Consider the following 14,214-nt stretch of genomic DNA (forward strand, 5'->3'; position numbering starts at 1 on the left):
AGATTCAGTTTTAAAAAACCCTTAAACATAGGAATGACCTATGTCCCAACGATCCAACCATTGATGGTACTGCCATTCAAAGTATATTTAATTTACTTTGCTTCACAACTAAACTAAAAATCATATGAAATATAATTACTGCAAACATACATATAAGACATGAAAATGCTGAAAGAACTGAAATATAATTGTGCAACACAATCATCACATCACGTCAACAAGCCTCGAGCAAAACTAATAACCAATGTTAGAAACGATGACAGTGCAAAGAAGAAAGAACCTCATCTGTAGCAACTAAGCATGACAAAGAAACGGCTTGAACACTACGATCAACTAAATTATTATATCACCCCAAGTTACTACAGCTTACAAATTCTACTTTGGTGGTTTGGGATGAGAAAAGTTCAAAGCAGAGCAAGTTCTATGAAAATATTGATCTTAACAAAATTCAAAACCGGACAGCATACTAAGCCCTCATAATACAGTTTTACAGAGGCAAGGACCCTGGACAAGGAAATAAATTCGTTTGCTTCACTTTCTTCTCCGCTTTCTTCGCCTTTTGTCCCTATCACTATCACTTTCATCAGAACTTGATGAGTCAGACTCTGATTCAGAACTAGCTGTTCCTGAATCAGATGAACTTGAACTCCCTGACTCATCATCAGATTCAGAATCTGAAACTTGTTTCTGTTGTTGCATGATAAGACGCGGCATATTCTTCAAATACTCACGCAAGTTCTCTGTAAGACCACCAAGTCCAATGGATGTGAAGAAGTTAATGGAGAACCGGGTGTTCTTTGGGTTATCTTTTGGAAAGATAGACTCAAAGGAGTCCTGCATTGTTGAATCATTTAACCGCTCATTTAGCAGTCGGATGCCAAGATGCTCTGATAATTCCTGCAGAAGAAATAGAGTAAAATCAACATCTTCCACACAGACAGACATAATATGGTATTTCAAAAACGCAACTGAAACTAGTTGAAATCATAAAGCAAGTACATGCAGAAAAGGAAGGTAACATTTGAGTTTGACTAATGGTACCTGGAAGAGGATCTTGATGAATATACGGGAGGAAGATGTCGTGTCCTCTTCAGTCAAGCGTATGTACGATAAAACATGCCAAGGCAGAGCATCTGTCCCAAGTAGGTGAGCAAAGAATTTAGCCACATTTCGTAGCTTGTTTGTTTCAAGCCGGTGAATCATTGAGTACTGCTGGACAAAGCACTTCTCAAAATTCTCTTGATATACTTTATTGATCATGCAGAAACGCTGCCCCAAAAGACCATAATATCGGAGATATGTTCTCTCTTGGCTGCAACATTCCAAAAGCATAATGCATAATTCCATCTGCCATCAATCAGAGAAGTGTAAGCAACTCTTGGTATTAGGGAGCATTATTTTCGTGAAAACAAACAATTTAAAAATCCAATAAAGAATAACCAATGTAGCTACTGTTTTTAATAGTCAAAACAGATGTAATCAAAGCCTCACATTTCCAAAAATACATCAAAATCAGATAATAATGAAAAGAAAAGAGCCAGAAGCATTGAACCCAGTTGATTCCTATTTTAACCCAACCTGAAAATCAGTGATTGCCAAGATAGACACTTCGCCCACAATAGAAAATGCTCTTGAAGCACACTAAATTGCAGACCAAAAATAAAAATAAAAAAGAAAAGAAAAGGAGAGAGAAATAGAGAGCATTCAACTTGTTCAATATCTTTGCATTAAACTAGATTCTGTTCATTCCTTAAAATAACTTGAAAGTTTATCTACCAAAAAAGAAAAGATCAGAATAACATAACAGCTGGAAGAAATTTTGACAACAGAATAGTAACAGAAAGCCCAAGATTAGTTCCAAACCTCTTGCCCAGGCTCTAGCTTGATTTTCAGAAGCTTGTGACCAGCTTCCTCGAAATCTACACTGGACATAATTGTTAGGTAAATTGTTCTTCTAAGGTTAACAAGGTTTGTCTCTGTTTCATCTTTGATTTGCATGCTTTCCTCATCATCTTCTTCATTGGATTCATCATCTTCATCATCATCATCGTCCAACTCTGCATCAGAGCCTTCCTCATCCTCAGATTCCTCACCCAGTATAGTTTTCTTCAGCTCTTCATAACGCTTCTCATTCTCCAGGAAATTAGGGTCTGGCTTGAAAATATCTGAGAAAAAGAAAGAGACAAATTAGAATGTGCAAATATATATATATATTCTATAAGAAAATCATACCAAGAGAAATTTCTGGATCTATTTCCTCATCCAATGAGACTTCGTGAGTTAATTGATCCTCCTGCTCCACAAGGTCTAGTTCAGGACGAACAGCTGGATAACCCTGTGAAATCAACCATAAAAAAGTCAAGTTAATTCAAACCATTTTTTATAGTCTGATTTGCAGAAGTGTCGAAATATTTTTTACAGAACAATAGAATAAAAGAATATACCTGAAACTTGGCTTTTCTTATAGCAAATAGGCCTTCAATCAGAAACTGAACACGTTTGTCAATTTCTCCTTCATGAAGAATTCCACGAAAACGCTCAAAGATACCTATAAATTACAAATCTAACTTCAGAAAAAATATTGAATACTGAGATCAATCATTGTCAGTGCTTCCTAATGGAATCTTTCAACAATCATCAAGGAATCTGTAGAAGTATTTAGCAACACAGTACCCAAGTTGAGTTGATGCACTTTTAAATGTAACTTGTTAATAATTAATCATGTTATTTACACATTATTATAAACAAGCTTACACAGATTCTCTTATTTCCAAACACATCTGAATAAAGTAATTTAAAAAAAATTAAAAACAGAAAAAAGGAAAACGGATTCCTGCAGCATTGGCTGAGAAGTTAGGGTGCAAATGGGGACATTGGCATTACTCAAGCTTTTGCCCTGTTCTGATTCTGGAAACCAGCATTTCATTCACTAAGATATGCTCTACTAGGACCTCTCAGTCAGTTGCCATTAACAAAGCAAATACACAGTATAATGGTTTCATATATGGGATTCATGATGCAATAAGAAGTGTAAAAGGCACTTCGAAAACAGAGAAACAGCAAAGATTGAGAGAATACCCACCATGAAGACCTTTGGGTGACAGATCCTGCAGTATTGACCCACATTCTGTTACAAACCCAACCGCTACTTCAACACTATCATCCGTAGGCTTCTCCAGCAAAACTGTGAGCAACTCTAGAGCAATGATCTCATGAGCCACTTGCTGATTCACCAGATGTGCTATAAATTTAACAGCAGCTAGTAATTGGGGCTAAAAATCATGAAAGCCAGATAAAAATAAAATTAGAATCAGAGTGGTTTTTTTAACGGAGAAACAAAAAGACAGACAGAATAAAGGCAAACTGGAAGGAAACCAATGATCTTAGACAAAGAGCGAATATTAAAATTAGCAGAAAAGATACATACCTTGTCATTCCGCTTGTAAGCTCTCTTAAGCTGCAAAACAATCCTTCTAAGCAAAAGATCGCCTACCTCGGGAAACTTGGTATTCACAACAGCAACTAATGCCGCAAAGACGTCTGTAAATCCTGGCGATGCCATCTGAGATTTCATACATGACCGACAGAATAGGCCTCTTCCCCTAATCAAGTTCTCTGCAAACAACTCTGGAATTATGTTTTTTATATTAGTAGCATTAACCTTGTTCACCAGCCCATTAATGCTCTTTCTCAGAGCATCCCATGTTAACCGTTGATACTCAGCACTGCTTTTGTCCTGAACTTCTTTCATCATCCGAGCCAACTTAAATGGAGGAATGTAAACACCACCACTCTTTCCCAGTTTAGATGCATCACCATTCAGGTTACCTTCTGGGATTGTTGACTGTCTTGGTCTTGTGTTTTCAACTATCCTTCGAGGTCCATCCTCTTTCTTCCTATTATCTTCTCTCCCATTATCTCTCTGACCCTTCTCATCATCATCATCATCTCTTTCACCTCTATACCTCATATCCCTTTTTGATTTCCTGTTCAGGTCCTCATCATCATCCTCTGAATCATACCTGGCACCATCCTTTACAGATCTATGCCTTCTATCCCTATTCCTTTCTGATTTCCTAAATTGATCCCTATCAACTTCTCCCTCCAAATTACGGCTTGCTCCATCTCTTTCAACTCTTTCCCTCCTTTCCCTTCTTGATTTACTGAGATGCTTCCTATCATCATTTTCCTCACCATCCTTATCAACTCTACGTGTCCTATCCCTATCTCTTTCCCTCTTTGATTTCCTAACCAGCTCCCTATCATCTTCCGAATCATGACGCTTCCTTTCCCTTTCTGAGTCCATGCGAAGCTCACCCTCTTCTTCATCTGAATCGTGACGTGCACCATACCTTTCAAATCTTTGCATCACATCCCTATCCTTTTCTGATTTCATGGGCAGCTCCCCATCTTCTTCCCCTGAATCATGATGGGCACCATCCCTTCCATCTCTATTCCTCCTATTCCCATCCCTTTCTGTTTTCCTGTGCAGCTCTCTGTTCTCTTCTCCTCTGAACTGGGTCGTATGTAGTCCCTTTTCAGCTCTTTGACTCCCATCCATATCTCCTCCTGATTTCCTGGGCAGATTGCTGTTGTCTTCTTCAGAATCATGGCATTTCCTGTCCCTATCCCCTTTTGACTTCATTAGCAGCTGCCCCTTTCTGAAAAGCGAACCAGACTTTGATCAGGATACTAGGTTAGAGGTTTAGGGTTCGACAGGTTTACCTAGGCTCAAATAAACATTCTCAAAAGTTTATAACATAATAGCGCAACAACAAACAAATAACAATTTAACAAATTCTGAAATTACAATTTAAGTTTCAAATACATATTACAGAGTAAACAGTAAACTAAAAATTAACAAATTACAAAATTAACCATCCGAAGAGGGGAAGCAGCGAAGATGAACCAGAGATCCAAAGGGCAGACGAGACTAGAGAGAAGTGGCACCGGCAGGACAAAGGAGCTGCCGAAATTGAGACAAAGGCGGAACTAAGCAGAGAGAGTGTGTGAGAGAGACAAACTCAGAGAACTCAGAATGAGCGAAGAGAAAATGAGACTGAAGCGCGACGGAGAACACTCAGAGGAGAAAGCGAAAAACTGAGGGGGCCAAAGTTTCGTTTAGGCATTTGGCATTTTAGGGCCAAGAATTATCCTAGTTCTCCAGTTCACAGTTCAGGGGCTACCATTTTGTTTTTTCAAAAAAAAAAATGTACTGGTTCACCATTGGCTTGACTATTTTTTGAGAGGGGTCTGGTTCTGAGTGGGCTAGGCCGCTAGGGTTTATTTATCACTTTTGAGGATGATGATGAACAATTAAGAACAAGGTTTTCAATATATAATTTCAAATATACAAATTCAATGATTTCTAAACTAATAAAATTCAGAGTTTTTATGATTTGACATAATACTTTGTTCATATTTTATCATTAAAAATCTATAAAATAAAATTTTTTTAATTAACTTCTACATTCTAGTAAAATAATCAGTAAGAATACTCATTACAACAAAAATTTAGAAACACAAATTTACACAAACTCAAACCATCAGCAACAAAAAATTCAGCGTCACAACAAATTTTAACAAAAACCTTCCAATCAATTGTTCAACAACAAAAATCATAATACAGAAAACTCAGCATCCAAATCCAGAGAATCCAGGAACAGAAAAACTAAGAAAAAAAATCCAAACTGAACATCCAAACTAAATTCAGAATCACATAAGCAACAACTCAATTCAGAACACGATCCCAACTCAGAATCTAGTACAAAAACTCAACTCAGAAGCCAGAATCTTAGAAATTGAAACTGTAGAAGCAATGGCTTACCAGAGACACGGCGAGGGAGGAACGGCGGTGACAGAGTGAGCTCGGGAGTGGATCAGTTTGCGACGGCGAGGCGCCGAGCGGAGATTCCACGGCGAGGCTCCGGGCAGAGATTCACGGAGGAGAGGACGCGCTTGAAGAGGATAGAGCAACAGTTCGCGTGACGTAGAGGAGAAGAGGAGAAGAGGATCGAGGACGACGACGGCACCCTCTGTCACTGCCGACGACGACGATCACAGAGACGATGAGGAGGAGAAGAGTGGCGGCGGCTGGGGTGACGGTGGCTGGTGGGGCTTCGCGACGAGCACAGAAACGGTGAGGAAGAGAAGAGTGGCGGCGGCTGGGGGGATGACGGTGGCTGGTGGGGCTTCACGACAAGCAGGCGGGCTGGGGGCTGACGGTGGCGGCGGTGTTTGCTCTGATAGGGTTAGGTATTGAGTGAAATTAGATTTTGGTGAGAATCTGCGAGTGAGAGAGAAACTAGAGGGGGTCGGGTGTTCTGCTGTTTGGGGGTGGTTTATTTTACCTTCATCTGAAGGAGAGCCGACCTTCAAAAAACCGATCCGATTCAGTTGGTTCAACCGATTTTTTACCGTTTTTTTAGAATAATTGTGGAAGTCAATTGGACCGGACAGAAGACCGGTCTCCAATTAACCCAATCAAATTATTCCAATTAACCTAATCAAATTATTCGGTTCGATCCGATTTTCAGAACCATAATTAAGAATAAATTCAAACATCTTTAAATTAGGATTATTTTTCATTTTTTTTCAAATAATTTGATGATTTGATTTTAATTTTAATTGTTATTGAAGAAGGATATTTTTGTTATATAAATAAAAAAAACATTATTTAACCAATTAATAAAATTAATTCTAAAAATATAATTATCTTTTTATAATTATTTATAAAGATATTTTTGTATATATAATAACATAATATTTTTAAATAATAACTAAAAAACAAATGTTGCCAAGGATAAATATAATATAATATAAATTAACAAACTATCACCATTTTAACAAAGTTAGTCACTTAATATATTTTTGACTTTTTAAAGAAAATAATCTAATCATTTTTCAAGTAATATAAAATAAAATTTAATTTTTTTATATTTTATATTTTCTAATTAAAAATAACATTTTAATATAAAATTTTTTTAATGTTATAAAAATTTACGAAATAATAATAGATAATGAATAAAAAATATTTATTTTTATGCGATTATACAAGTTATATTTATTTATTTAAAAATAAAAGAAATTATATTTGTTATTTTAAATTATATATAAAAAATTATTTATTTATTTATCTATTAATATATTTTATATTTATTAATAATATTTTTATTACATATTTGATACGTATTATTAAAATTTATGTTTATTAAAGTCGATAATACTTTTATTTACATGTTAGTACATATTTATTAATATAGAATGACTTTAGAAGAGCAGTACATATGAATGCTTAGTATAGAGCAAGAATAATTGTTGAAAACAATGGAAATAGTAAGAATAAAAATAAAATAAAATATCAAACAAACAATTTATATTTAACTTTGGATGAGTGAAGAATAATAGATACCATGGCATATATGAAAGATGAAAAAGTATTGGGAATCAATACTAATTGTGTACAATGTGTACAATAGATAAAAAAAATTATAATTAAAAATTAGATTATTAATTAATTATTTAATTTCAATTTTTAAATTTTAAAAGATTAGAATTAGTATTTAAATCCATTTACACTACGTACGGTTATTTCTAATCTTACCGTAACCTCTAATACATGTTCAAAACTCACCGTCATCTTCTCCGGTCCTCACCTCGCGTCACTGAATTCCTCGCTGACCATACCGACGCCACCGCATTCTCCCACCGTCACCATCTTCACCTTCGCCGGTCAGCCCGACGGGCCTCGCCTTCCGACGCTCAACCTAACGTTGCTGCCGCTTTTTCGTGCGCTTCTCTTCCGGACCGGCTTCACTTTCTCCCATTCCTTCAAACCTCTTCTCACCGATGATACCACCATGCTCTTCTTCTTTGGATCCAAACATGGTTAGCTTCTTTCATATTTGAGCCCTATGTTTTCGTCATGCCTAGTCCTTCGAAATTATGTTTCACCACAATAGTTGTTTCTTCTGGTTATTCATCTTTTTCTTCTATTTTAATGGTTAATTTAGTATGGTCATTTTAGTAGGTATGCGGATGGTTATTTTAATTTTTATATAGATGATTATTTTGATTGGATTGGGTTTAGTTATATATAATTAAAATATATTAAATGTTCAATTCATTAGGTATGCGGATAATTATTTTTATCGTTAAGTGGATGGTTATTTTTACTAAGGGTGAGTGGCGTGGCAAGCTAAGTAGGGACGGTGAAATGGGATGATTATTGTCTATTGATAAAGGTGGGGTGGCCGCCGGTTGAAAAAGAAGAGAGTATTGGAGTGAAATATTTTAGTAAATTAGGATTTCAGATGGTTATTTTTTTAGAATAACTATCTGGATTTTTTAAAAATTTGAAATTTGAAATTGAAGAATTTGAAATTTGTAATTTGATGTGAAATAAATGAATAAAAGTTTTTGAATTTATTATTTATTTCTATTGGGCTAAATAACCAACCCATTGTACACATTATCAAGATTTTTCATTAGCTCCCTAGCGGCGGGATTCATAAAAGATTTAGCCAAGAGTGGTATAAACTGGGTGTGGGAGTGGCAAACGAGCTAGCCCACTCTACTCCACCCCGCCAAACCAAAAGCCCGTTTCGTTTCGTCTAGTGAGGTGGTACTAAATATTTATCTTGCCCGCCTAATGACAGATTGGCGGTTTTTTTTTAACATTAAATATTAAAAAAATATATATAATTTCACAAACATTTTAATAAACTTATAATTTGTAAAAACAAAAAAATTATCATTTTTAAATTCACAAATACTAAAATTTTTATAATTCTAAATATCTAATAAACATAATAATTAACCAAGTTTTTTAAATCAAAATCATAGAATGGCAGGCCAAGTAAGTCCGCCCCACCCAGCCAAAACCCCTGAGTTAGGCGGTGCAAGTTAAGCGGACTTTTAATATAACGGTCTCAAATTTTTAATTCGGTCTATTTTTTTGACGAGTTACACGGGCCGACCCAACAAATTTGATCCGTTTGCCACCCTTAGGTAGGTGCACTGGGTGACATGAAATCAACGCACCAACAAATGCAACATGAAGCAAAACAACAGTAAGCAAGGTTCTCAAAATCAGTTCGAACTAGTCGGTTGAACCGACCGAATTGGGAACCAATTGAAATAGTGATTCGGGCTATTAAGAAAACCGGACACCAAGAGAAACATTGACGAACTGGAAAATCATCCAAAAACCGATAGTTGAACCGGAAACTGACCGGTTTTTGAAATTCAGTCGTTTTGGGGTCTGCGAAGGGGAAAACCAAAACAACTTCGTTACGTTGTTTGCAGTTTCTGCTAATTTTCATCAGTATCATCAGATCAGAATTGCAGAAGTGCAAAACTCCAGAAAAATTTTTTCACTTCGGCAGCGCAGGTCATTGCATCGTCCTCGCCACTTCTTCGCTGGCTTGTAAACAATGTCGCCATCGCTGTCCTCCGACCTTCTACTCTTTTTTTTCATTTTGGTCACTGATAGGTTAGGAAAGCGAACTCAAGAAGCTAAAGAAGGAAGAAACACTCCACTGAGAAGAACAAGAAATTCGTCCAAAAAAAAAAACACAGAAGAAGAACGAGAAACAGCAGCTACTGCTCCTATTAGTTCTTTTAGAGAAGAAAAAACTTGAACAAGACAGGGTATTTATTGTATGTGCCAGTTTTTTCAACTTACATTCGTTATGTAGGAGGATCACTTTTTTATCAAATTCAATTTTCTTGCCAAAAATATTCCCTTTGTTTAGTCTCGTATCATAATCTGCATTGAGAATTTAAATAACCTGATGATGCCCTTAATGCTGTAAGACAAATTAATAAAGTGTTCTCTAACAACAGGTTTTTGTGACGTAATTTCCACTGTGGTGTGTTTCTTTTGGAAATATCAGAAGCATACAATTAGATATGAGAGCAGATCATCTTTACTATTGCAAGATTAAAACAAGGGTGTAAAAAAGACGGAAAAAAAAATATTATCTAAGCAGAAGTTTCCAATAAAAAGACCATGTGCTATACTGCTAATAAAGGCCAAATTCGCAGATCGCAGTACTCAGATACCTGGGATGGAGCTTTAGATATCTACCTGGGTTTATGTTGGTGTAAAGAGGCTGTAACAAATGAGTTACAATCTAAAAGTAAAATTTACAAATAAACCCATCAAAAGGACTAGAAACACAACCTATTTTTATGTGGTACTGCCTTCTATAAAGAAGAATATTTATTTAGATAACCAAATATATACACAGATATAGTAAAAGTCTAATAGATTCTCTCAGTTGAGAGACTATAGATATATCTTTTGCGTATAATAATTAGATTAATCAAATTGTTTTGAGATTTTGTTTGCGGAGAAGTTATATATTTATAGCATGTATTTTGTACAAAAAGATGCATGTGACTGTATGCTTTAGGGTTTTGGCCATAATCTAAGATAATTCGTGTACATTACATCAGTTTTCCATCAACCAATTAACTTGGCAACTGGCAGAGGAGGAACTAACTAAGTTCACGGTTTAAAATTGAATGACTAAGCATTATCGAAACTGACTTTCATCAGCTGAACCGTGATGGCAGCATTTTCACGGGCAATGGCAGAGCAGGATGCGGTTGTGTGCTCCGGAATTGTGATGGGTTGCGGCTGGATAATTACTTAATCAAACTAATGAACTAACAACTAGAAGTCTAGATCATTCCAACTTGGTTAAACATTTTCTCTTTTAATGAAACTAAGTATATAATGTAATATCTTATACAATGACATCCAAAGCTCCTATTAGCCTATACTCTACTGTTACAATCTTTACTCTGTCAAATGTTATCATATCCGATGTACCATCCAACAACTGAACAACCTGTTAAATTTGATAAATAGTACTTCTCTTATCACTTTTATCCAATGTGATTTTGGGTTTGTAAACAGTTCAAGGATGCTGTCAAGTGTCAAAAAAATATATTTTATCTTTGAGCAAAAACAACAAAATATATTTGATCCAGCTAAACAAATATAAGAACTGAACCAAAAGATAAAAGTAAATTAATCACTTCCAATATGCATCTAAAAGTTACACCGTCTTGAACACAAAAAAGAGCTACAATTAATTCATGCCATGCAACGGACAGCATATAGTAATAGATCATTGAACTACCAGACGCCAAAACTGGAGTAAATATTTAAGAATTTGTAATTGTCGATAAGAAAGTTACCATGAGATCAAGTAAAATAGAACTGGAGCAGATAAAATTTCAGGAGTACCACCAGCATTGGCAGATTCCATAATATCCATCCCTCGAGAAACATATGAAAAACGGGCGTATTTTACCTCTTTCTCTTCTTATTTCCTTTGCCTTCGCCCTTGTTGAATCCCTTAACGTCATAAGTCGTGTCAGCGGTGTTCTGCTTCTTCATTCCCTTCCTGCCTCCAAAACCAAATTTGGAATTCCTAAATTCCCTTTTCTTTTGTGTCTTTCCTTTTCCAAAAGCTTGCTTCCCCTTCCCTCCTGACCGATCACCCGGAGACACTCCCGGCCTTTTGCCCTTTGACCTCTCAAATGACTTTTCCATCCTCAAAGTCAAAACCTAAATCTGCATCATTGCCATGGTCAGCAAACCCACTCTGTTGCCTTTGCTTCCTCCATTTCTTAACAGATTCAATGTCCTGCTTTTTCTGCTTAGCCCGTTCTTTCATCTTCTGGGCTTGAATCTCTTTCGCCAACCTCTTCACCTCCCTGGCCTTTCTTCTCTCTTCGGCCTCTTCCATCTTCCACTTCTCTGCCAATACACGTCCTTTCACCTTTTGCATGTGGTTATCAGTCTTCACCATTTCTGCATAATAATCTGGAGGTCTCAGAAAGGGGAGACCCATTGACTGGAGTTTCTGATATGCCTGCTTTGTTCCCTCAAATGCCTGGTTCTAAAACGCAAGCTCACGTGTTAAGTCATCATTCACATCTACTTCTTGCTCTTGATCAATATCAATGGAGAGCGTGTGAATCCATCCCACATTCTCTGGCCAACTGATGTCTCCAAGTTTATCCAACAGAGCATCTCTGTTATAAACTGCAGTTTTAGACGGTTCAGTTAATTTCACATCTTCATCGGATTCTGATTCAGATTCTGATGCCGACCTTTCCTCATTAAGATCTTCAGCTTCACCACCAATGGTGGTATCATCATTTACCAAATGCTCCTCCATTCAACCTATAGAAAAATTTGGGGAAAAACTTTTAGAGCAAGATATTGCAGTCTAGCGTTTACAAGTATCAATTTCATTCTTTCACTTTGCCTAAACAAAAATTCATTGAAACTCGGAGACAGTACAAGGTATAAACACCCAGCACCCATAAAGAGGGAACCATGTGTTGAGTCGAAAGCAGAAACATAACTTGAGGTACACATTACGCACAAACCCGTTACGTGCTAACAGACATAACTTAGGGAAACATGGATGACAAGATTCCTACATATTCTGCTCAACAAATTAAGTATTTAAGACAACTGAAAGTATAATAACGCGTACAATATCAAAACGGCATAGGGTAATCCTAAACACTTCTTTTCATATTACAAAAAAAAAATGAAACAATACTATGCTTCAATAAAAAATAAACTAAAGCACTTGATATTTTCAAATTACTGGAACATAGAACCTAAAACTGTATACCTTTTTGTCTTAAAACAACAATCACATTCAAAGGGATAGTACTAAGTCACCATAAAGGACATAAAACCCGACTCATAACACAACTTCGCTCTAAATTGGAAGAAAAATCAGAATCTCAAGTGCATTGTGCAAGTGATAAGCAATAACATTTTTCACCATATCACCATATTTAAAAACTCATATATCCACCTTAAACCAAGACAAATGAATTAAGACAAAGGTCATAATGCAGCATAATTTGTGAAGCTCAATGACACACGAAGGTCAGTCTTAAGACCCAAATAAAAAGGTGCTCATAGAACACAATTCATATTTCCTAGCACTAGTATAACCTGATCCCTAATAATTCAAAGGCCAGATTTATTAATGCTATTGTGCTAGAATAAAACCTCTAATTTCCGCAACCCAGGCAGAAGCCGTCTATTTCCAGCATTCAAAGGACAGCAAGGTTGGGGATGTTTTGAACAAAATATTGGAGTTCAAGTAATCATTAAGACGGTCACAATCTATGCATAATTAAGTCACAAAACAGTAAAACACAAAGCAGCACATCACTACCCAAAAAAATCACAAAACACAAAACAGCAGCATAGCAGTCAGAGCTAATCAATAATCATTAATCAGATAATCATTCAATAAAAGCATAAAACATTCAATAATCATTCAATGATTTCTGAAAAGAGCATAAAAAAAAACGAAGAATAAATGAGCACTGACTGCGGCGGACGAAGACTCGAAGAGACAAGCCCCTGACTGCGGCGGACGGCGGCAAACACGGCTCCTCCTTGCGGCGGTGGTGGGGGCTAGGGTTTTTCTCTTGGTTGAGCTTCTGCTCTCTGAACTCGAAGGAAGGAGATTGGAATGGAGAAGGGTTTTTCTTCAATAATTTGATTTCCGAACAGAGCATTAAAAAAATTTAAAAAAACGAAGAACATGTGAGCAGTGATCACTGACCTTCGGTCTGAGACGGCGAGCACGACGGCGAGCATACGAAGACGACAGCTAGCACGACGGCAAGCAGACGAAGATGACGGACGCTCGAGGAAGAAGCTGCGCGCCTGCGACTGGTGAGTCTGAGAGCTAACAGGGGTTGGAGACTTGGAGAATGCCGACAGGACGAAAAGAGAAGCCGCCGGGTGCGACGGACGGCGGCAATGGCTCACTCCTTGCGGCGGTGGTGGAGGCTAGGGTTGCGGGCAGATCGTTGTTGTTGCTTTCTGAAAACTGAAGGAAGGGAGGGCTTGGGAAGGCTGGATCTCCCGTTTTTATTTTAAAGCGAACCAAACGGCGTGGTTTTACTGAAACCGGCTGGTTCCAATTCTGATTCAACCAGCCGATTCAGCGATTCACATCTGGTTTTTGATTGAATGATTCTCCATTCGAGGCGATGAACTGAACCGTGAGGCTGCCGGTTCATGGTCGGACCGTTCCGTCTAGCCAGTCCGGTCCAATTTTCAAAATAATGTACTCACATCCATGGCATTACCAAATGCTCCATGTTAGTGTAGAGTTCACTCTAAGCTTCTACAGCTGGCAAGTAGTTGTG

The 14,214-nt window shown here is 37.0% G+C and overlaps 1 protein-coding gene and 1 pseudogene across 2 annotated transcripts; both read right to left on the reverse strand.

Annotated features, from left to right (window-relative positions):
- Positions 1-166: 166 nt before the first annotated feature.
- On the reverse strand, positions 167-6,394 carry LOC107612849 (MIF4G domain-containing protein / MA3 domain-containing protein). Its single transcript, XM_016314606.3, has 8 exons — positions 5,828-6,394; positions 3,428-4,661; positions 3,083-3,272; positions 2,445-2,548; positions 2,233-2,335; positions 1,864-2,165; positions 1,042-1,347; positions 167-897 (listed from the first exon to the last, which is right to left on the reverse strand). The coding sequence occupies exons 2-8, from the start codon at positions 4,643-4,645 to the stop codon at positions 532-534; spliced, it is 2,589 nt and encodes an 862-aa protein (XP_016170092.2). The 5' UTR covers positions 4,646-4,661; positions 5,828-6,394; the 3' UTR covers positions 167-531.
- A 4,735-nt stretch (positions 6,395-11,129) lies between these two features.
- LOC107614097 (putative rRNA-processing protein EBP2 homolog pseudogene) lies at positions 11,130-13,762 on the reverse strand (annotated as a pseudogene). Its single transcript, XR_015895969.1, has 3 exons — positions 13,623-13,762; positions 13,386-13,504; positions 11,130-12,205 (listed from the first exon to the last, which is right to left on the reverse strand). The product of XR_015895969.1 is annotated as a putative rRNA-processing protein EBP2 homolog pseudogene (transcript).
- Between the last annotated feature and the right edge of the window lie 452 nt (positions 13,763-14,214).

Source organism: Arachis ipaensis, chromosome B8 (genome assembly GCF_059453495.1).
Source record: "Arachis ipaensis isolate K30076 ecotype BB chromosome B8, ASM5945349v1, whole genome shotgun sequence".
Lineage (NCBI taxonomy): Eukaryota > Viridiplantae > Streptophyta > Magnoliopsida > Fabales > Fabaceae > Arachis > Arachis ipaensis.